Below are 25303 nucleotides of genomic sequence, written 5' to 3'. Positions count from 1 at the left end.
GTGTATTTGTAGAGCACAGTTTGTACACAAAGTAATTCAAACAGGAAAATATGCATTTAAATCCCAATGCAAACAGATAAAAAACATAAATAATCATTGGTTCACCTTTAAGTGACAATCATGTTAAAGCAATATAGTAAAAATATCAGCATAATGAATTATACTGACCTCTGCTTCGATGCGCTGGGTTTGGCCGGGAGCCGGGCTTGTGGATTGGTTGTTGGTCTGTAGGAGTCTCTGAGGCTGAAGGGTCGACAGTTTGTCTTTTAGTTCCTGGTTTTCCTTCCTCAGAAGCTCCATGTCCTCCAGCCTCATCCTATCCTCGCGCTCCTTTTGCTCTCGCAGGTTCTCAATCACACGTTCCTACAAGTGCAAAGACAAAATAACGTGAATTCATCATTACCCATAAACTAGAGTGCGTCCAAGCTCGAGTTTGGGACCGTGTGTGAGTGAGGGCCCCAGCAAGTTCATCAAGTTCAGTAAATAACACTATGGAATTTATAGTACATCTTTATTGTGCAAGGATAACCATTCAATCATTTTGTCTTCAATCTTTTTTATACATCTGACTTGGTCTGTGAGCAAAACGTCTTGCCAGCAGGCTTCACGGAGCGCGGCCAAAGACAAATAAATAAATAATACTTGCATAAATAATAGCGAAGAAGGCAAACCGGCGCCAAGTGGAACAGCGAGAGAATGAGGAAGGGAAGGAAAAGTGTTGAGGGACAAAGACAGATTTATAGAATTGGAAAGTAGCGCAGATCACTTGTGAACAGCCCCGCGTTGCCAACTGATAAAGCAGTATGCAAAAGTTTAGGCCAAAGCTTTCTCTCTCTAATCTGGACACTGAACACCACAGATGAAGTGTCGGAGTAGACTGTAGCTATTATGAAGGTGTTTATTCAGGTGTTTATTTAGGCACAGAACACGGCCCGGCAAACAGGTTTTACAATGTGGCATCGCCGCATGATTGGCAGCTCCAAACCCCCGGGTAATTAGACAAATACTCCCCCAAAACTAGAGCTGGCACTGTACAAAACTGCAAACAGGGCTCTGCAATCGCCAGAGACAGACCACATGGTTATTAGGTCCTGGGTGTTTTCCCTACGTTATAAAATATCTGAAGGATGTTTGGGGTTTGGGAAAGGAGACCAGGATGTGATAATAAAAACGGCCTCACAGAGATTTTAAAGTGAGGCATTTGCATAAACACACATAACATCCCCTGAGAGGAAGGAAATAAACAGACTTATGTGGAACACACATGAATATTTGAAGAATGGGGTTCGTAGATTTTTTTTATTACGGTGGTGGTAATGGCTATAGTAAAAAGAACAAATAGGTTAACTAGACGTTGACTTGAACACAATAAATATAGGTGCTTTTGGGTTGGGTTACTTTGCCTTTAGTACATTTTTCAAGAATTTATCCCACCTTTTGAACCCAGGCAGAGACATATACCAAAGCTCACATACAGCCGAGGCCTTCAGCTCCAGCCAGTTAATTTGGACCGCAGAACTGTGGCTAGAGCCTGGCTCCAACAGCCAGTTTGTGACAGGCTGTGCAATTAGCAACACACACTCTACCTCTTGTAAACACAAATACACACACCCTTTCTTCACCGCAAAATCTCAAAAGCTCAACCAGCACACTCCTCATCACTGCTGAATGCTGTGCAGGCGACATCTGAAGTGGTTTCTGGGTAAATACATGGGCTGACAGAAAAAGAATTTCCTTTTTATATTGCTATGGCCCCATCCATTCCATAGCCTCCTGACAACACAAAAACACATTTAGGTGATAAAAGATGATTTTAACTAAAAACATTGGGTCCCAGTGAAGTCAGCCAAGAGGATGCACATATCAACAACTTCCATTACTCACTGTTGGCAAGTGACAGAGTGAGCCTTTTAAGCTTGGAATAAATCTGCTTCATTTCAAATGAATTTTGCAAGTAATTCATGCAAATTCAATATGTTTGCCCAAAAACAGATGCAGTACAATACACTACTAATTTTGAGAAATAGAGCTAGACATTTGCATCTGGCCTCACTGGGAATTCTTAGCCAGCAATCAATGCCAACACAATGTAAACCAGAATCCATCTTTTGGTTTACAACAAAAACAAACATGAGACTTGGAAGCCCTTTCTGTGCCTATTGTGCCAAAGCAATCATTTTAGAGTATAGTCCTAACAATATGCGTGCTTGCACTAACTCTGAGCATGCAATCGACCGTAGCAAGACAGAGTCCTTCTGAAATCAAGCCAGTCATTTCAGATAGTGTTTGGACGGACAAGGATGTTTGACATTTCATGGATCCATATTATAATGTTAAATTTGCCTCCAATTTCAAATCAAATGTGCAAAAAGCACCGGAGCCCTTTTGTTATCGAACATTATGCATGAAAATTAAAACTAACCCACTGTATAACTTAATTTTACATCGAGACATAGGCAAAGAGTGCCAATAAAATGTAATACAATTGAAAAGGAATGGCATGCTTGCAAAGTTGAAGAAGGATAACTATTCAATAACACTACTGGAAATGTCCAGCTTTCAAAATGTCAGTGAATGTGCTGAGAACACAAAAGACCACTACCAGGACCATAGTGTAGAATCAGTGTGTTTATGGAGTATATGTTTAGGACATGAATGTAAAGAGGTGTAAAACAAGATACATATCTTGACAGATGAAACAAACAAACATGAAAGTTGTTAATTAATACTCATATCAAAATTAGATTGATTGACAAAATTTACACTGGAAAAAGGACAGAATTTGACCTTTCCTTGATTAATGTATTGATTTCTATCAGAACTAAAAGACCACATGGTAATATTAAACAAACATATTGTTTAAGTATCGAGACTTTTCTCACAGGCTGGTTTATACTTGAGAGGACACCTCCATTCAGCTGAGTACTGCGTCTTCATCGAGTAATTGTGCTTCTGCAAAGCACATCAGGGTCTGAGTGTGTTGTGGGAATTAAAATGATTTCATAAAAACTAGAATAACCCAATCACATTAGGGTCATATGCAGACATGTCTGCGCAGAACTTTAGTCATTCCAAGCTGCTTTGAATCATTTGTCCATAATGTCTTCAATCAACCAATCACAACGCAAACTAACATTTTGGCCAAGGTGCACGTGCACAGCCCTAACAGCACCACAAGCACAGTGAGCTTTCTGATTGGCTGCCATGTGCGTCACAGGGCTGTGCAGCAGATGATCCATGTCAATTTGATGCTCGACTAGAAACCAGCCTTTAGTATCTAAGTGTCACATTTTAGAAATGCGACAACACTACTTGGCTGCAAAAACCTTTCAACAACATTAGTGTTTTTTTCCCGGAGGTCCCATTGTGCATTTCTCACACAGCACCCTTTTTATTCATAAGCATTTTGCATTCCATGACCTCTTGACACTTCCATCTAAACTTGCCTCTTCTGGCTGTTACATTCCCTTATGCGACCCCCTTTCAAAATTTATATCCTCCACTCATGCCATAGATCATCTCCTCCTTATGTTCTGTACAGTTACAGACATGAACTAATGCTGTGTCTATGTAAACTGTAGCCCTTTCTAACCCGTGTCTCTGCCTGCATGGCGCACCTCATCTCCTGTGGTCCAGTGCCTATAAATTTTGGAATAATGTCAGTAAATAGGGACGGTGAGTCATAACAAAGCATGCACTTTAATCAGGCATACCTTCGACCAACTTCCTGTAACACCCCTTTTCTCCCAGTGTCTGATGTACCTTCTCAGACAGGGCCTCCTCCAGTGTGGCCAAGGCTGTGTCGGTGTTGCTCGAGTCGGTTTGAAGGCCTTGGACCCTTTCCCTTAACCCGGCCAGCTGTTTGTCTTTATCCCTCAATTGTTCCAACAGGTTTTCAATCTAGAAATCAGGACAGAAACAAAACAAGTGGGGAAGAGGGTTATTGCACGTACAACACAGCTTATAAGTGGGGATATAAGGGGAATATTTTGAATCCATATAATAATAATAACTTTTATTTATATAGCGCTTTTCAGTGACCCAAAGACGCTGAACATAATAAAAAAGGGGGGGTATTTACAGACAGGGGGGACAACACGTACAGAACACATTAATATACAGATAAAATGAACAAGACAGAAGAAGTAGAGAGAAAAAGATGGGGATGTAACAGGGGGTAGAAGAGTAGGCAATGGGGTAGAGGAGGCTAGGGGTAGGGGAGGTCATAGGCTTGGGTGAAGAGGTATGTTTTTAGGCGGGATTTGAATGTTGTGAGTGAGGGAGAGTGGCGGACAGGTTGGGGGAGGGAGTTCCAGAGTCGGGGTGCTGTTCGGGAGAATGCTCTGTCGCCAAAAGTTTTGAGTCGGGATGTTGGTGCAGTCAGGGTGAGAGAGGAGGAGGATCGGAGAGCTCGGGTGGGGCGGTGGGGGATGAGGAGGTCAGACAGGTAGGGGGGGGCACAATAAGGGATACATGTCATGTGAGCTGTTAAAGGAATATTTTAATTTGATAGCAACATAACACAGGAATGTTGTAACCATAGGAGTAATAGACAATATAAGGAAATCACAATTTAGAAAGAAAAAAGTATATTTTTAAAATGGGATGCTCAGTCAGGTCCACAATTGTATTTTAACCTGCACTTGTGAAAATGGTTTGGGTCAGCCTTATGTTGGTGTCGCTTCTTATCTCCTGTGAATAAAACATTCAATTGGAAAACATTTTCAGAATGCATCACAAAATCAACTCTTTCTGTGGCAAACCTTGTGTCGCAGTTGTGGTGGTAAAAGTTATGTTCACCCAACTTTATCAGATGGACACACACTAAGCCTTGTACACAACACGCTGCAAAGTTTACGAGACAAAATACTAGCAGATGCAGCTGAGATGGGACAGTGTGCCAAAGACGTCCCCGAGGCCCACGACTGTATTTCAAAGGACAGGACATCTGGTGGCTTGACACTTGCTTGTGGCATATCATCATATTGAACACAATAATTTTAGCGTAGCGATGATTCTTTTCATTAGTTGGAAATGTAGGTCAGTTTTAAAGTACATGCCCGACTTGTGTATGTTTCCATTTTCATTTTTCACTTCTTCTTCTTCTTTTTTTTTTTTTAGAACAGACAAAGCACCATTCACTGACTTCTGCAAAGCATTAATACCACATTTGACCCAAAGTGGGGTTTTTCAAGACCAGGGCATATGTTGTACAATACAAGACACACATCCCCTGAAAGAATCCATTATTTTGTGAACATGAGAATCCAATAATGGCAAAGTAAAGCACAAAAAAACCTAGCGCAATTGAAAGTGTGACGGGCTGAAAATGCCCATTGGGGGAACGGGCCACATACCAGTCATGGGTACGCAGATAGATAATGTACAAATTTCTACAAATGAATCCAATTAGACTGCAGACTTTGGTGTTCGCTGGTCTCTGGGGTGCACAAGTGAGGATTTAATGGGGCCATCTTGGTTTTGGCAAAGGCGGGTTAGTGGCAGGGGGGTGGGAAAGACCCGCAAGTCCTCTTGGGCAGATCTTGATAGGTTAATAGCAGTCATTACTGAACCAGCTACAGGCTCTGGTGGGTCACTCCACAAACGATAGGAACACTCAGCCCTTCAGGGAATGACGGGAAAGCTTCACACTATCAAAGTCTGATAAAACTCAAGGCAATTTATGGTTTCCGTGGGTGTGTTTGAACTAAAGAGCCTGAGAAATCTGCAGTTGGACCACTTCATATTGATTTTCCTGGATATTTCTCTTTTGATGTCAGCTTTCTAAATATGTTTTTTTTTTTTTAATCAAACTTCTTCTATGCTGGATATTCAAGTGAAAGTAACAACACATTACATAACCAAGCGTTAGCAATAGCAAGTCGAATAACATGCTTATCTCTGCTGTGGCAAAGAAGTACAAACAAGACCAATATCTAGCTTTAGCCTTGGGCTGTCTTGTTTAAAAGTTTGAAATACTGTAATATACACACCATTTTGAGTAATTTATAAGCACCTAAAAGCTTTATTTCAGTTCAAATTGAGCATGTGGGCTCTGGTCTTTGATAATAGATAACATTCTTCACCAGCCGTTTGCTTTGGCCTTGTCATGCAGTCAACAGTCTGAGCTTTCTAATGTAAAAAATGCCTTTTCACTTGGTTTTATGTGGATGTATGTATTAAAAAACATCAAACTTGGCTTGTGACATGTTCAAGGATTTGGGAAAGAAGCAGAAGAATACTTTCTCTGAAACTCTGGAAGCCTAAACATAGTTGGAGAAGAGAAATGTCTTTTGTGGAGGTGCAGAATAGCCACATGCCTTTTTGGGAGCAAAGGGGCCTCTCCCATTCCACTAGTATAGATGTTATGATGAGAACAGCAGCCATTCACTTTATCTCTCGGTCTGTGGGGCTACCTTAAACTGCACTCACGCATCACAAGAGGCGATATGCAGCCAGGCGCACACAGGCCTTTATCATTAAACTAGTGCACATATGTCGTCCCACCGCGAACACTTCCCCTCACACAAGACCACCTACTTCAGGCAGCTTCAGTGTTTGTCCCAGCCAGTCTGAACCTCAGCGTGCGCTAGTCAGAAAGCATGACGTTTGTCTTAGTCACGACCCATGCACAACCTGCCCCAGGGTTTACTGCTTTACTCTTTAGATCATGAGAAGTATTTCAAAAGTGGGACTGATGATGCGATTGCCTACGGATGACCTTAATATAGACGTGGTGAGTCGGCCTGGTTGATTATGAAAAGAAAAAATCATTATACGCTCATTACAACAATTAATCATGCATTGTCAAAAGCTAAGGAAGAATAGATTTAAGATAATTTATCAGAAATGTTTTGTGATTTGTGTTTTAAACTACAATGGTCCAGGTTTGTAGAGACAAGTGCTTTATCACTCACTCATTAACATATTTCTTAACATTAGACTTTCGAATACATCACAGTTTAAGAACCTGTTCCTTAAAATGTAATTGGTTCAAAACTTATAAATAAACATGTGCATTATTTTGTTTTGACAGTGACTTGAAAAGCAGATAAGCATTCATGTAAAACAAATAGCTGTCAGCGCCACAATTTCCACTTCTTGCTCAATCAGCTTTATTGTCCGGTGGGAGACTTGTTGATTCCCTGTGGTTGCAACCAAAAGCCTTTCAAGACCATTAGGACATGTTGAGCTCTGATCTAATGGAAGAAATGTAAAGTGTAGAAGACTTTGTTACTTTGACGAAAAATAAATACATTCCAGTATCTAAAAACAGCCTGGACTGGGGAGAGACCACAAAACGTCTCTTTACTCCATCCAAAGTAATAAAAATACCAAAACAATAATGGAACGGCCATTTCTAAAAACGATTCTTGTTGCTGTGCGCTTGTCATCACCTTCTGAAAATATGACAGGGACCACTGTAAAACCCAAAGACCCTGGCACCGATATGTCAAACTAAACATATATGCACAAAGGGAAAATAACCACAAACTGAACAATAAGTAGTAACTGTCAATATTCCTCCTACACAAATCCAGGCCACAGTCCGAAACATAGAAAAGACTACAATTTGTCATCCAAATAAAACAGTTGAGACTTTTATGGGCTTTGAGTCTGTTTTCACTGAATTTGAGGCATGTTGTTCCCATCTGTACAAAGTATTATTTTATTCCCACAATAATTTACAGGATTATTTAAGGGATTTGTACAGGCTGGATGAGAATTAAAAATAAATAAATCTTTAAATAGACAGTTTTAATCTAGCCACAAGAGGGCACTGGTGGCTGTACTCTTTGTGCCATTCCCAAGTCCATATACATCAAAAGGAGATTCCAAGATACATACCAAATTCATTTACAAATCAAATACAATAATACAAGTTGACAGAGGGTTTGGATAGCAATGCCAGAGGAAGAAATACATAAAATAAGTTATAGCGAGAGAAGCGTTTACGTTAGAAGGTCCTGTTAACTTCAGTTCCACCAGAAATGTATTTATTCAGTCAGGGCATCATTTAGTGTAATCTGGCGCCCTTATGTGGTCAAATACAGACACAGGTTTATTTCCTGGTCAAGCATGACAGTCACTTTTGCATAGAAGCAGTAGTTGAAGTTGAGCCTCGTGTAATTGCTGAGATGTAATGAGCCACTGAAGAGGAAGTTAGTTAGAGCAACACAAAAAGCACCCAGAGGACCTGTATTTGCAGAGTCCAAACCCGCAATGAAGGAGAGACAATGTAACAAAATCACACCTCACTCCTTCCCCACCTCAAATTACCTTCCTTATGTCACCCTGCTTTTGCTTAAACTGCTATTACTCATGTGTTATAGTCCGGAACGACAGAATAGTGACTTAATATAACGAGTGGTGAGAAAGGGAGAAATGTGGTGAGGAAGGGAGGGTCAAGGCAAAAATGTTCTGAAATCACCCACAAAATGAGAGAAAAGGCCATTCATTTTTATGTTGAAGGAGCACCACTTCTGAGAGAGTTATTAATGAACCAAAGAAAAACATTCAAATCAACTTATGAGTGAAAGTCTGGTCTCGTCTGGACATAACGGCCGTTATTACGAAATATAATTAAGTCTTTTTGAATGTCTTATTAAAAAATACAGTGAAGGTTTAGTCTCGTCTGCAGTTTTCCCATTTAAGAAAGCTAAAGGTAGGTAAAGTTGAAGGTAAAACTTAAAAACTAATTAGTTGGCCATTTTATCCTCTGAATTGTTTGTTTTACATGTTTCTTTATTTCTTTATTTTTTGCACAATCCGTCAAAATCGTAATACGTAATCAAGTTGGTGTGTGTAGTTATGTCTCTATGGAGGAAAATGCATTGGAAGAAAATGGCCTTTGAAGTTACTATATAATATATAAATCTATACAACTAACTAACAAAGATCTTGAGGTGCAAATTGGACAAATCTAGTTGTTCCCACATGAAAGCTTATTTGTTGAATTTACCGGTAGTGTTTTGCTTTAAGATGCAAACCCTAAACTTACTGTTAATTCAAAAGTATTCTGACACAATAGAGTGATAAATGTATTTACTAGTAGAGAACCAGCAGCTCATCAGGATGTTCTACTGGTCTTAAGTTTAGTAGGAGCAGGTCCAGCAATGGGCCGAGGAGAAGAGAAACTTCCAGGAGAAAGTAGAAGCTCTTACACGCTCTTATACAACAGCTAAAGCTCCTGTTGAAACTGCTCCATGAGAGAGAAAAGCCTCATATTTATGTTGACATCAAAGAAAGATCCAGCGTTTCAGGTCTGGAACCAAAAGTTAGTTTACGCCGCTGGAGGAGGTTAAGGAGATAAACAATGCCCAGGCCACTCGGAAGACGTGAATACCACCTCCTCTTGAATATCACCTCGAAAACCTCCCAACCCAAAACTGTGAAGTGTGAAGAAGACACCAGCGGTTTAGATAAACGAGGTCCAGGCATATGTCTTTGTTAGTTAGTTAGTGGTTATTCAGGTTCTAGTAAAGTATCAAAAAATCACTTATTAATACACATTAAAGGACACATATGCAACATTTTATTTTTTTGAGCATTAAACCATATTATAACATCATCAATAATATACCTGGAGTTGTATTTAGCTTCATTCATACTTGTTGTTGATGAATCCTGTTTAGTAAGTTCTCTGCCCTTTGAGCATGTTCCAAATTTCCCAGATTTGTGATGTCGTAGGTAGAGCTCTGGTGATCTTCTGAGCTCGTTCTGAGCTAATTTGCTATTTCGCCAATTACACATGGCCATCCCAGATCCGCTCATTTATCAGTTATTTCAGCTTTCTCTTGTTTGTACCTTTCTCTGATCAGTGTGGACATGCAGTCGGTCCTATGGTATTGGTAACTAAATGGTAAAAGTAGTGATGCGTAAGGACTAAAGAAAAAAACACTAAACACTTTGTTTATAGGCTGAAAGATTTTTGTGCCTATTTAAACTGTTATTGCATACAAAAGTAATATGCCTTTGCAATGTCTGCTCTTAATGTTAAATGCAGCTATAACCAATAAATAATGAATGAATGAATGAAGAATGAAGTCACAGGATACAGGTTTCTTCCATGCTTCAATATTATATGTACACCGTCTCCAGAAACCATTCAAAGGCCAAGGAAAGAAACACTCATCAAAGCAGAACCAGGATCAAGTGGGAGAGACAGAATTTTCTATGGGTCTCACTTGGATTAGGACTGAGGCCTGTGACTCCCAAGCATTTATTCTGCTCCTAACAAACTTGGCTGTAGAGAAAAACAAAAGCAGCAGGTACTCAATAATAAAAAATAAAAAAAAATCCACATATTGTAGATACATAATGCTGTTCTGCATAGGCCTGAACCTCTCCAGCCAAATAATCAACAAGACTGGATACCGACTCAGGAATGGGGATACGACCAGTCACCTCCTTTACATGGATGACATCAAGCTGTATGCTAAGAGCCAGCGAGACAGCAACTCACTGATCCAAATGACCAGGATCTACAGCGCTGGGATGTCATTTGGGCTTGAGAATTGTAGTCAGATGGTGACAAAGAGAGGGAAGGTAACGCACACAGAGGGGGTCTCACTCCCAGAAGGAACAATAGCAGACATTGAGGTTACAAGTACCGTGAAATCCCACAGGCAAATGGAAACCTCGAAGAGGCAACAAGGAAAGCAGCAACAGCCAAATACCAACAACGAGTGAGGCAAGTCCTCAGAAGCCAGCTCAATGATAAAAACAAGTCCCGGGCAATAAACAGCTACACCCTGCCAGTGATCAGATACTCTGCAGGAATAATAAGAGATACAGGTACAGACCACAGCTGTTAGGACGTGAAAGCTCCTGACCATGCATGGAGGGTTCCACCCCAAATCCAGCACCCTGAGACTGTACACTAGCCCTAAGAAAGTAGACCGTGGACTAGTGAGTGTGAGAACTACTATCCAGGATGAAACATCCAAGCTCTACAACTACATCAAGGACAAGGCCCTAACAGAAGACGTGTTCAGTGAATTTCTCAGGCAATGGGAAACAGAGGATGAGGCGCTGGAGGAGGGACCACCGTGGGAGGACTAGCTCCAACATGTTATGTACCACCGGAACATAACTGAAGTGGCTGATACCACGAAATCCTACCAATGGCTAGAGCAGGCCAGACTGAAGGACAGCACTCATCATGGCTGCACAGGAACAGGCTGTGAAAAGAGACAATCCAGCACATAACTGCACGGTGTAATATACTGGCAGGGAAAGCATACATGGAGCACCATAACCAAGTGGCTGGCAAAGCATACAGGAACATCTCTGCAGAGTATGGACTGGAAACCCCGGCATCAAAGTGGGAAACACCTCCAAAGGTGGTAGTGAATAACCGAGCCAAGATCTTGTGGAACTTCCAGATATAGAATGACAGGATGGTAATGGCAAACCAACCATTGTGGTGGTGGATAAACAGCAGAGGAGCAGACATGAAAGCACAAACGTTTTCTGATAGTATTCATGTGTAGAGATCACAGCATATATATTTAAGTTTGTGATTGTTATCATAATGTTATTCTATGTTCAGCTTGTGCATTGCATGCATGACAAGCAGACATCCTCCCTCCTTCCGCTCTCTCCCATTTTTCAACATAGTCATTCATATGCAGGCGCTCCTCTGCATTCAGACATACTAATTAAACAATAACCAACTGCCATCACGTTTACACATAAATTAATAAATGGTATGAACACTTAAGCAGAATGAAAGACAGTTGTTTTAGACTGATTTATCTTGGACACAAGATTGACTTTATGCTCAAGAACCCTATCTCTATCTACCTCAGATGTGGAATGTGGCAATCAAAGCTGGATAATTACACTTTAATTGTCGAGCACTGTGAATATCAACTGTTTTTCTCTATTCAGAACAGAGCAATGGAACTACTTTGATGTACAACATCCAAGCTGTAAATCAGTTAGTTTGTGATTTAGGGCAAGTGCAGCAGATGTGATGAACAGGATTAAGGGGGGAAAAATCTGGATCGGACTTATAGCGTGTCATCAGCATCTCCACTGAGTTGCTTATACCCGTAGTACAACCTGTGGTCAAGCTGGAGGAACAGAGGCTTTGTCTTGAGTGATTTTTAGCCTGGCTCCAATCAGCGACCCTCAGGCTTGCACCATTAGCTCAGCGCTGATTGCTGATAGGAGTCGAGGGGGCCGAAGTCGCAGGCGCAGGGCCGTTTACAGGAATTCCCCATGTTCTGACGGCCTTATCTGGAGGCCTGTCTCTGCACTCTGATTGGTCAGATGGAACCTATTAGGATGAAAGCCATTGGTGGCCTCATCACACATCTATCAAAAGATCACACAAACTGTTGGGAATGTATGCTGTGTTGCCCTCTAAGAAAGAGTCCCACACGTGTCTTTCAGGGCCGCTACACTACATCATAAACATGTATTCACTTTATTAGTTCATGGGATCAAGGACTCTATTCTTAGTAGAGAAGTCATAAAATCCAAACTTTCTGAATGATAAATAAAAGTCATAAAAAGCTGTTCATTTTCAGGACAGACATTCCACATTTGTCTCATAATTCCACATCAACTAATACATTCAAACACATGTTTTAATACATTTCTGTAGGAATTAAATAATTTCGCCCTGACTATCTCCTTATAGGTATTCGATACTAAAATAAAAGTAATTGGAATCTATAAAATCAAGATTACAGATTAAAACCACATAATTATGACATCCCCAATCCTTGAAAACTATACATACAATATCCGATATTAACAAAAGCACTGCAAACTGTTCAGACTTCAGTATTGGTATTCCACATGACATGAGAACTATGTATTTGGGCCTCAAAACTCCTGCCATGGACACGATAAATGGATACTTGAAGGCAGTAACAAAGAACAGAAACTGAACCAACATTCAAGGACACTGAACAAATTTGACAGACTTTGGACTTCATACTAAGGACTATGTTTGTCCTGTGCCATTTGTATATGTTTGAATCTTCCTTTCATGTTAAAAGAGATACAAGATCCCTACAACAGTGAGTCTGACAGTGAATGGTTGTCCACGTGCCATGTGGGACAATAAAGGAATATCTTATCTTATCTTATCTTATACATAAGCCATTTCTTATGTGCATTGCTACTCAAAAAAGACAAATTCCTCTTATAATCCATTTCAGCAGTGTAAAAGTGAAGAATGATATGACCCATCGCTTCTGAAGTCCGTCCACATAAGCTCTGAGAAAGTCCATATTTTGTTTGCCCTCAGCGTGCACGCACTCCAACATAAATCTCACAACAAACACTGCACCAATATTTTGCTTTCTATCAAGAGCAGCACCACTTCCCCTTGCTATCCATATGCATCACACTCAACAGGGCCAGTATTGTGTTGGGGAAGTGTGCACATGTGGGAGGAGGAGGCCAAATAAGAACCCGGAGTGTGTTGGAAGAACTCTTAGCGTAATCCTGCTCTTAAGTGCTCATTTTTTACACTAATATACAGCAAGAGACACTCGATACACTTTGGTTTTCTCGGCTTACTCGGCGGAAAGACAGAAGTTAACTCATAAAGGGGGAAAAATGACAAGAGGAAGCGAAAGGAAACAGTTTGTCAGTGTATTCTATTCTCCTCCTGTGGCTCTCTTGTTTGCTCCTGTTCTGCTTTTCAACACAGACGAAGCCCGAGCTGTGCTGACGATACTAGGCCCGAGCCGGCGATGAAACCAGTGCAGTGAGTGCTGACAGGGCAGGCACGCAGGCCGGCTGGTCCCCCCTGAGAGACGCTGCTGCTGCCGGACACCATTAGAAATAGCAGACTGATATGTACGGGACATAGCTCTTTTACTGAGACACACACGCTTGGAGCAGACAAGAGCGGACTGAACGTGCGAGCCGGCGCTACACTTCCACGGACACGGGTCGACCTTTAAAAAGCATGAATATGGATCACGATGACCACAATGTTTGAACATGAATAACACATGTGTGCCAAAACCACACGGCGACCAGCTCAGCATGTGTTCCTTTTACAGCCACGGCCCATCAAAACGGGGAAAGAGAAACAAATAAATAAATACATCATTATGCATTGGTCATGGTTTTGTATAATGAGGGCGGCAACAGAGCGCCACTGTTCCATGTTATCATACGCAGGAGCTAAAAATGTCCACAGCAACTGAGCTGCTTCGTTTTTGGTTTCATTTGTTCATTATTTTTAGTTCAACCAGTCTTTACCTATTGCATACATTTTGGCTCAAATGGTCAAGAGGCAAGTAGTAAGTTACAATGGTCAGAAATGAATAAGATGAAGAGAAGACTTGAGAAATACAATGTAAGGCAGTGGTCCAAAAGTTGAAAAGATAGCTTAACTAGTTTCTCCTTCTACAATCTGAAATGCTGCATGTCTGTTTTACAGCTTAAGCTTGGTTGGTCATTTATCATTTTTATGTACAAATTACAGCTGTCCCAAATCTTTATATACTGTCGATACTTTATATATGGCTATGTACACACACTGGCCCAGAGTAATTTGTATCCAGTATATTCAATTTCCCAGATGCTTTCAAGACTATAAATTAAAGATCTATATACAGGAAGGGACATGGGGAAGGTCTGTGCGGTTCCCTGTAGAAAACTGTCTATAAATTTGTCCTTGTGAGAAAAAAATTGCTAAAAACTTCATAGTGTAGTTGTAAATTGTGTGTTTTCCACCTAAGAGTATCTTGTGAAAGCAACAAATTGTGCCAAAAATGTCCCTACAGAGACAATAAAGTGCACCTTAAAAATGTGACAGCTCTGCGTCTAATAATAATGTTTTTTTATGTCTTGTTAGACTACAATTAAGGGCCGAATGCAGCGCTTTGATTGGCTGTGCTTGGGTGGACCACAGCTTCACTTCACCTGAAACAAAGGTTTAAAGCTGTGAACTCACACAAACATTAATGCATAAGAGTATTATTGCCAAAGAGTTCTGGATAATTAGTTAAACGGATTTAAAAACCTACTTCCAGTTTTACAGTGGGAAAATCATGTACCAGAGTTTGAAGTTCCTTTTTTGCCACTAATACTTTTTATTTATTATATGAATGACATTAGACGCACTAGAGAGCCAACACCAAAGCACTGCTCCTATGTTGGCAATGTTGGCTCAGCTAATGAGATATTATAGTCTAATCATTTCAGTGAGCGAAAGGGAAAACGAGGAGAGAGACGGTGATTTACTTTTGAGGGCATTAGAGGATATGGGAAGTAGAAATGGCTCTTTGTTATTGTTCCATAGAGGGAGAACCAATACTGTACATACCCACAAGTGCCCAAAGGACCTTTTCAAACATCTTATATCACGCGTATGTGAGCAGAAAATGTCACTGCGGCAAACACTACTATTTGTCATCAACCTAGTTACAAATATTTACAAGGGAAAATGACTCTCAGCTCATAATCCTGCCTCTTTACTGGTGTTTGTTCTGTTGTGGAGACAGTGTAACAATGTGAAACTCAATCTGGTGAATGGTCTGAGGCAATGTTCTTATACCTTCTTCTGTAAGACGTTGACCTTCCTCTCCTTGACCTCCAGCATGTCCTTCAGATCCCGTATCTCTCCCGTCAGCGTGCTCTTCTCGTCCGACAGATCCTGTAACTGTTTGGTCTTCTTGGTCAGAATCTGCTCCTTCTCCTCCAGACGCACCCGCAGAGCGTCAACCTGAAAGAAAACAACACAGTTTAGCGCTCTATCCTCCTTTTTTTCCTTTTGAATTGGGCACAATGTGGTGATTGAGAGTGACCGGGGAGGAGGAGGTTTTTTTTGGGACATGGAGATCACTTATGGCAAACATCTATCAAAAAAGCTCCATCTTCATCTGAATCGTGCGCACATGTACTCCCACAGTCGTCCCACTCGCTGTGTCAGGCTCTGCGCTTTCTCAACACCTTCAACACTCACACTAGATTTGGAATTGTTGTTGCCATGGTGAAGTTAGTGAACCGGACTGAACTGGAGAAGTCTATCTGATGCAATGTTGTGCGTGTTGCCCCAAGTAGTTGTGTTTCATAAAGTGTAAATAATACTTAAATCATTCTAGCGTAACCTATTTTAAGGATTTCAGCGTTAGCAATTTGAGGTAGAGGTAGGAGGTAAATCTTTGTTTTGTTTTGTTTTTTTAGATTAGAATATCGAGTATAACCTTAAAAAGAGACTGAATTGTCGAGTGCAATATTGCAAACAATAGTATTAAGTGATAGTTTTGCAATCTTGTGGTTATTTACATTATGTCCGATACTTGAACCTCAATCAAGACATTTACAGGCCCATTTTGGAACATTTCTGATGCATTGTTCAAAATCTGCTTAATACCGTTATAGAGAAAATACATTTTTGTCAATATCGTACACCCCTATTTTGGGGACTTTTTTGACCATTCAATAGATGTAATATTTGTTTTGAATTGCTATGGCAACTATGGCAACGGTGCTAGTTTTTCCATCACTCTGAAATCCATAAAACATTTCTCAAATTGTCACATTTAACACATTCAGTCTTTGAGCCTGTCCCAAGCCCAATGTGGTGAATTGTGCCAAGAAGTACTTTTCTAAAAAGTTGCAAATCACTGCATCAAAGGAAGCGGGCAATCTCTTTGTGGTAGTTTCAGAATTGACAGAAAAAGGAATTGTGCGCCAATAACTAACATGAAAGAGGAAGTTGGTATTTGCCCTATAACCAAAGCACACAAACAGCTAAAATTGTGGTTGTTTTACCGTAAGACTGCAAGTTATTCCACCATAGCTGTCAGTATGAATGTGCATCTCAATGTGTAAAGTGAGAGCGCACTGGGCAGGCTGCAGACGCACAGAGGTCCTCTCAAGTGCGTCCATTAAAAGCAGGCCAGGACCCCCAGGTGTAAGATGGTGAAGTATTTATCTCGCGTTGCAGCTCTGGCAGTGACCCAGCGTCTAATACTGAGTCTGGTCTTTGTAGTCTCCTCTTTGCATAAAACATAAGCCATTATTCAAAAACAGGCACACTGGAGTGACACTTATAATGCAGTCTGTATTGGTCTAGGCACATCTTTATAGTGCCCTGTGGGGTTCCATCACATCTGCAGCAGACGAGAGAAAAAGACCCCCAACTTCACACAGCGAAGAACAATTTAGCAAGAATGTAGCAAGGAGGCCGGACAGGAAATCCCCGCTGTCTCACCTGCTCGAGCCCACTGAGCTGTTAAAGTGCAGCGAGACACCCTGCTAATTCCCTCTTTAAAGCAACGCTGCACCTTTCCAAGACCAAAACAGGGGCTTACAAAAGATGGAAAGCCACACCGCAATACCACAATAGCTGGGAAACTATGTGAAAAGTAAAAAAAGAAAAGGTTTTGTCAGTGCCTCAAAATAATTGACAATAAACCACAGAAATTGCACCATAAACATTAAGTATTACGTCTGTTTTATGGACTTCGGCTTAAGAACCTTATTGAAAATGCAATTCATTAAATCTGAACATTTTAAGTACTCCATTTATAGTTATCATTTCAGTTTAATATAGTTGCAATCAAATGCTATTATTGCAGCAAATATAATATGCTGCATGTTGTAATCTTTGATTGGATGCTGTATAAAATCATATCCAATTCAATTACAGGAGTTTTTATTGCTGATAAGAATTGCAATCTTACTGTGAACGGATTCTCCTCTCCACAAATCTGACTTGTTACGTGGATTGTGGTACACGCCTACTTGTCACCATAGCGATACAGTGGCTTGAAAAAGTATTCATACCCCTAGAACTTTTACACATTTGGTCAAATCACAACCACAATACAGTTTATTGCTTTTTTTGTGACAGAGCAACACAAAACGCCACACAATTGTGAAGGAAAATTACACAACAGTTTTCAGCCTCTTTTCCCTGAGTGAACCAGTTGCTCTCTGAAGTTGCCTGAGGATTGCTGAAAGATTTAATGTTGACCTAATGATTAAACAGAGTCCTCCTGTGTGTAATCTAATCTCAGTATAAATACAGCTGTCTGTTAAGGCCCAAAAAGTTTGTTAAGAGAATGTTGGGGAGCAAACGGCATCATGAATTCTAAGGAACTCACCAGGCAGGTCAGGGATACGGTTGTGGAGAAGTTTAAAACAGGGTTAGGTTATAAAAACGATTTCACAATCTTTAACATCTCATGGAGCACTGTTCAATCCATCATCTGTAAAAGAAAAGAGAATGGCACTACTACAAACCTACCAAGACAGCAAAATTACCACAATTGACATGACGAACATGGAGAGCTCTGATCAGAGACGCAGCCAAGAGGCCCGTGGTAACTCTAGAGGAGCTGCAGAGATCCACAGCTCAGGTGGGAAAGAAGAAGAGTGGCAAGAAGAAAGCCACTGTTGAAAAATAGCCATAAGAAGTCAAGTTTGCAGTTTGCCAGAAGCCATTCAAAATATGAAAACTGCTGTTCACAAATGCTCTCCATAAAATCTGACTGAGATTGAGCTGTTTTGCAAAGAAGAATGAGCAGAAATATCAGTCTGTAGGTGAGAAAAGCTGGTAGAAACAAACCCCGAAAGAATTTCAGCTTTAATTGCAGTTCATTCATTGACAATGGCAATAAACCCTTTCTGATTTTGATTCTGATTCCATAAAGTATTGACTCAGGGCGACTGAATACGTTTTCATGCTGCACTTTTCAGTTTTGTATTTGTTTTTAATGGAAATCATATATACTTTTCCTTTCACTTCTAATGTCTGTCATTTTGTGTGTCACAAAAAGCACCAATGAAATGTATCTAAGTTTGTGGTCATGACGTGACAGAATGTGGGAAAGTTCCAGAAGAACAAATACAGTCCAAGCCACTGCAGATACGTTTAATGCCATATTGTGGAACATTCTCCGAAAAGTAACAGAATCTCAATGGAGACAAGCAGATGGCAGAAAAGCGTAATGAATAATGCTTTATTGTAAATACTATAATATGCACAGAGAATGTTTTAGTTTGAACTTTTTTCTGGAACTGGGGCTGCATAAAACCATGGAATGCAGAACTTTATTATTTAGTAAAACGACTGGTCAAGCCGTCTGCAGCTACAACACATCTGTGAGGAATGTTGTCAGTGATCGACTAAAACACATGCTGAGGTGACAGACAGCTAACAAGTCAGGCTGATTAACCTCCCTGTTCTCCGTCTATTTCCTCTCCAGTTTCCCTCCTCCTCGTCTCCCCAGATTCTCTCCGTCTCCATCCAACAACACCGCTCTCGTTCTTCCCACAGCACTTCTTTCAGCACCCCGGACCTCCAGCTCTGCACCAAAATATCCATACGTAATTTTCTATTGCTTTTAAAGACGCAAAGCCAGTTGTGAAATATGGGAATAGGAGCTGTTGTATTTGGAATAGACTTTGGTTTGTGTTTATCTGTGTCATGATATCTTTTAAACAGAAACAAAATTAAGGTTTTCAATAATACTGGCTTCTCCGTTGATTTATTTGGTTTTTAGCTGATCATTTAGAGGGGAAAGACAAGGAATGTGTAGCGCGACTAAGCTATTAACTTTGGCCACAAGGAGTCAGTAAAGACACAAAATATGAAATAAATTGGCGGTAAAATGCAAGGTTTATGATTAAATTAAAAGAGCATTTACCCCTGAACTAGAATATACCAATATGAGTCCTTGTCTGAGGATCCGTGTGCCAACAGCGGCCTTTTTAAGTAAAGAACATAAAGTCAAACAAATGAAAATGTGATCTAATCTAGTCATGACTACCAAATATCAAAAGGATCCCAGGATTAAGTTGCATCCAATTATATATCCACATAGAAACAGCATAAGCAGATACAGTATAAGCTCTTTCAATTGATTTATTCATCCGAAAATAAACCTCACTCAACGCCAGATCATAAAAATAACCCTAGTGTGTTATTGAAAATATGATGTTTCAAGTCAATGCTTTCTTTAAACAAACAGTCACAGCCAGCTAAAAGCTTTAAATGTAGCATGATTATTATTAAGAAGCTAAATATAGCTTGTGTATGTAAATTTATGAACGATCAGAGGTTTTTCTTCAGTGGCACAATATGCAAAAGCCAATTCAAAACAAACCGTGGTGTCCTCGCATTCCTCTTTTCACGTTTCATGATGCAGTCCTTTCTGGCCCGTGTTTCATGTAAAGAGCCAGATAAACGATTTCATGAGTTATGAGAGCAAAAATGGATACGGAGCTATTATCACTAATCTTGTTGAGCGTTAAGTGTTGGCAAGGCTACATATGTTTTATGTTGATGCTTGTTTTTGCGTCTTGGATGAAATATTAAGTGTGTGAAGTTAGAACTGGTAAATATTGTGTCCTATGACCAGAGCGAGATCTATCCATCCCATATAATCAAGTCTGTTTGTTCAAATTCATCTTCCAATATTTCGCAGAATAAAATTTTACCCATTTTGCTTTTATAGAGATGTTGCCATATCTGAGCTCATATAATTAAAGAAAACCATTCAGATAATGACATTATATTGTGTGTCATTGTCAGAAATCAAGAGCCACCAGTTACTCTTGGTTATTAAATAGTTTATAATAATATACAGTATTATTAATAATAACATGTACATTTGGGGTTAATATGTATTCAAACTATACACTGTATATCTTACTGTACGGAGTCGGTGTGGTGCAAGGGGGGGAAATAATCCATATAGTTTCCTGATGAGGCAATAGAAATGTGTCTAGGTTATTGCTAGAGATTAGACAGCCTTACATACATAATACATATTATGCATATGAGCACATTGTTAGCTGCAGGTGCAGATACAATTGATATTAATACAAGAACAAAGCCAAGTAACCTTGTTGTAATTATGGCTTTCTATGCATTCTATACACACATGATTGGGCCTATATAGGGGATATTACCTGACCCAGAGCTCAAACAGGTGACAGAACAAAGTAGAAACAGGTCAGGCGGGAAATTACATATAGGCCACGTCACTGCAAAGGCTTTATGGACATTAAGCAGAGGTAATATAAAACAACAGGGTTTCTTACAACACCAAAGGGCATTGTCTAAATGTTTGTTGGCCATAGTGATGTCACAATGTCAAAGTGTAGTGTTACAACTATTGTGACAAAAAAACACTGCGTATTTCCTTTCATTCTCATTGTCTGAACATGTTTGTATTCCTCAGGTTTATGACCAGCCATATGAAATCAAACTTTCTGAATGACAAAACTGTTTGTTACACTGTTTGGATGTATTTTCTGGACTATAGATTAAATTAAAAAGCCCTAATTTTGATTTTACGATCATATTTTGATCACAATTAGCAATTCACCTAATAAACTTGACATCCCTAGTTGACAACATCATGATCACATTATATCAGCCAATAAACTATACTTAATAAAAACTGTTATGTCAAAACATGTACCCCTGGCCATGCTTCCAGGCTGGACCAGAGGGTGGCTCTCTGACTGAACTCTTCCGTCCAGCACACGCTCTCGTACTGTGAGCAGCTGCTGCACGGCCGGCTCCTCTGCTCATTAATCATCATTACTTTGTTCAACACAGTCATACACCAAGAGATATCCACAGACAAGAGACACATGCGCACATCAAGGAAGAGCCACAGCAGGCGTTCCCCCTCATTAACACTTGCTCCATCTTTGATTACTTTTCCTGATCATTTCCAGTGGTGCGCGCCAGCTCCACGTCCGCTTTCCAAAGGATCTGTTTCCGGGCAAACCGCACTAACGCTCTGGCAACCATATGGAAACGACCCGTTCCACCGCTTATATCTGCATAAAATCTGGAATATTTCAGTTTAAAAAAATAATGTCAGAGCCCTGCTATATTGCAACAATAATAGAAGGTAGAATGTGATTTTAAAGGTGTACTATATAACTTTTCTACTGCAAACTGAGAGGTGTTAATGCTGTACCTGGAATGTTCCACAGTATTGCATTAAATATTGATTACATTACAAGAGTGCTTATTCTTACTGTCAGCGATGTCGCCTCTCCACAGATCTGACCTGAAGAGTAATTTGCCGTGTAGATGAGTCTATTGCTAAATTAATGGTTCAATTTTAATAAACTTTCAATAAACCTTCAATGAATCTGAATATATAAATAATATATAAATGTATTAGGACATTTTACACTCCACATATTGATGGAAATCTAAAATGCAAAGTGGATATTAGTGTATTCCAGACAAAAGTGTTGCCATAAAGGGTCAAAGTCAAAACTCATTGACTCACTGCATCTACTGTATAAATCTATTCCTCTCAGACTTGCATCACTTTGTGGACACATGACTTATAGATCTAACATCAATACTATTTTTCTACTCCAATCCTATTTGTGTTAAGTTAAGCATATTAAAATGTTTTAATCTTGTCAACCTGAGTACAGCAGTAGTGACGTATGAGTAAGTCATGATATAATTGAATAAGTCATGAAATCATTTTAGTTTAGTACAATCATCACAAACATCACAATTATTCATGATTACTGAGAATGTAAAAAGGGAAATTCTTAATTTCAAGGTTACTACAGAACTTCTATTGTGCAATTTAAGACTTTTTAAGAATAGCACATTCTTGATTTAATCGGGATAAATTTGCATGAGAAAAAAGACCAAAACCCCAATTTACGTACAATTCCAGACAATTTAAGAACTTAAATTTACGATATTGAACCTTTCTTTTATTCTAATACATTACTGTTAAGTCAGTGACCACCAGCTTTATGAAATCCAAGTTAATGTGAAAAAGTAAAGTTGTTGTGCAAAAGTAAAGTTATTGTGCAAAAGTAAAGTTAATGTGCAAAAGTAAAGTTAATGTGCAAAAAGTAAAGTTATTGTGCAAAAGTAAAGTTATTGTGCAAAAGTAAAGTTAATGTGCAAAAAGTAAAGTTATTGTAAAGTTATTGTGCAAAAAGTAAAGTTATTGTGCAAAAAGTAAAGTTAGTAAAGTTATTGTGCAGAAGTAAAGTTATTGTGCAAATGTAAAGTTAATGCCACATAAAAAGCATAAGGATTTAATTGAAATAGTGGAATTTATTTATTTAAAAAAAGTCACGATTACTAGTTTTTAGACCTTACGATTACATTGTGACCTGAATAATCACCATGATCAATTAACCAATCATATGACTCCTTGTATTCAGGCGTCATTTGAGCAGAGAGTCTTTAGGAGAACATAATCATGACCAGAACTTATTAAAAAAAAAGTAATTGTATTTCTGATAGCGGGGTTAGTATATGGAACACCCTGGGTGATACATTAAAAATGAGTCCAATCAAAGGCTTTAAAAAGAGGTTTAAATATTACTATAGAGCTCTGGAATGATCCATGTACATTTTGTTTTGCTTTTTCTGTCCTGAGTCTTATGTTGTGGAACTGTTCAAACTCCTCCTCAAGCTGTAAATGACCAAATTAATTACAGCTATACTGTGGAAACTTCCAGGCAAAACAACCACGGAGACAAACCGAGTAGAAATGTTACAGTTTCATCAACGCTGCTTATTCTATTATTCCAGTCTGAATATGACCGTTCAGCTTGGTCGTTTTTTAACTCAACCATTAAATAAGCCATTCAAATTCTGACCTCTCAAACTTCTCTTTATGTTCTTTCCACATGGCCTCCAAAGAACTTGCAAGGGCTTTATTTTGGACTGCGCCGTGTTTGTACTTAGGGGCCCAGCCACTGTGCAACTCTCACTGCGTCCCAAACCACACCAGGAACCAAGGAGCAAACTGTGGGGCCTAAGAACAGGGACCGTACTTAGTTAGGTTCACGTGAGGCTAGATCTGGTCATGGCCTGGCTTTGTACTCCGAGAGTTTAGCCTCTAATAGTACAAGTTTAATGACGTTCATCCGCCTGAGTCTTTAATGCATTAAGGATAGTTTGGAAGCAAGAAATGAGCTCAAAAATGAGAAATGACAGACAATTTGAAAAAGCATCGAGTGGAATGAGGCAGGAAGGAGGGACTCAGTAGGGGATGGTCCAGGGTGGAGCGTAACCAGGTCAACCACATCTTTTCTCCGTCTCAGTGCTTTTATGAACTATTAATCAGTAATGAGAATGTAGAAAGATCAACACAAATAGTCCAACAGGGACAGAGCACGCCAGAGCGTCTCATCGCTCACTGACAAGTCCATAACCGCCGACATTCATCAAAAAACTCACTTCTCCCACATCCCTCTTCCGGCTGCCACCACGTCTTTTCCAAATCGTTTCTTTTGTACATACATCACGCCGTTACAGATGGCGACTCATTTGGAGTTGTTTAAATCTTCGGCGGGTCATTACAACTTAACCGCAAAATCAAAACGGAGGAATGGGTCTTCTGGCAGACACCTTGCAAAGCGCGGTGATGAGAGACAAAGATTATATTTGAGGTCACAGATGAAAAAGCCGAGCACAGGCCCAGAACACAATGACACGAAGCTAAACGGGTAAGAAAAATAAAACGTTTTGTAACAATTGGTAAATACCAGATTTTCCCAAATGAAATACAAAACCGTTTGCAAAAAAGTAGTAGATGTGAATATTTTCTAGTGGATCTACGTCACATCCAGATACTAAAAGTTCAATCTTGATATTGAAGAAATAAGCTTAGTATTCGATACCAATTTCAATACCACAGAGATAGTAAAATAAGGGTCTTTTTTGAGACAATACACACAAATTAATAATACTTTCTTTATGTTACCAATGAAATACCATTGAGAAAGCTCAAAATCAATACTTGCTCAATGAGTATCTAGTTTCAATGTTGAGATGTGATTTTACTCGCAAATGACCCAATCAGTGCATACAAAATAATTAGTAAAAAAAACGTCATTCCTTTTTGATCAAATTCAGTCTACACAGATATAATGAGACAACACTGTCAAAACGCATAAAACAAGACGTAAATGTTTGAACAAACCTGACTCAGGGTCAACTGCTTACCCAGTGAGTCTGTATCTCATGCCTTCTCTGCTGGCTCATTAAATATGCAGGAAGCTGAGATATGTCACCTGAACCACGAGGCTCTAGTTACTGCCCTGCATTGTCCCCATCCAGAGGCCGTACATATGGGCCCAGAACAGCACGCAGCCTGGCACAGCAGTTATTTTACACATTTTACAGACACATACAGATCTATTTTCTCATTCTAATTTCCCATTAACAGAAGCTTCATTGTTTTCTGAACGACCCCACTTTACGGGGATTGTGGAGTGAGTGGGCCAGAGATTAGAAAGTAAACTTGCCTTAATTCACAAAGAAGCAGATCTGCTGCGTGGTGGGAGAAACAGGGCT

At 39.7% G+C, this 25303-nt stretch overlaps 1 protein-coding gene across 1 annotated transcript in view; it reads right to left on the bottom strand.

Moving 5' to 3' along the window:
- Nucleotides 1-25303, bottom strand: part of LOC140363606 (ERC protein 2-like) — a 99514-nt gene that overhangs the window by 63322 nt on the left and 10889 nt on the right. Inside the window, exons 7-9 of the mRNA XM_072450239.1 lie at nt 15536-15703; nt 3763-3900; nt 169-363 (exon numbers count right to left, since the gene is read on the bottom strand). Of these exons, the coding sequence (XP_072306340.1) occupies nt 169-363; nt 3763-3900; nt 15536-15703 (501 nt within the window). The remainder of the gene's footprint in view (nt 1-168; nt 364-3762; nt 3901-15535; nt 15704-25303) is intronic.

The sequence above is a fragment of the Eucyclogobius newberryi genome, unplaced genomic scaffold (genome assembly GCF_026437365.1).
Source record: "Eucyclogobius newberryi isolate DKJ021-1_F unplaced genomic scaffold, fEucNew1.0.hap1 SCAF_17, whole genome shotgun sequence".
NCBI lineage: Eukaryota > Metazoa > Chordata > Actinopteri > Gobiiformes > Gobiidae > Eucyclogobius > Eucyclogobius newberryi.
Note: the sequence above shows the minus strand (reverse complement) of the source record. Positions and strands in the feature narration are given on the sequence as shown.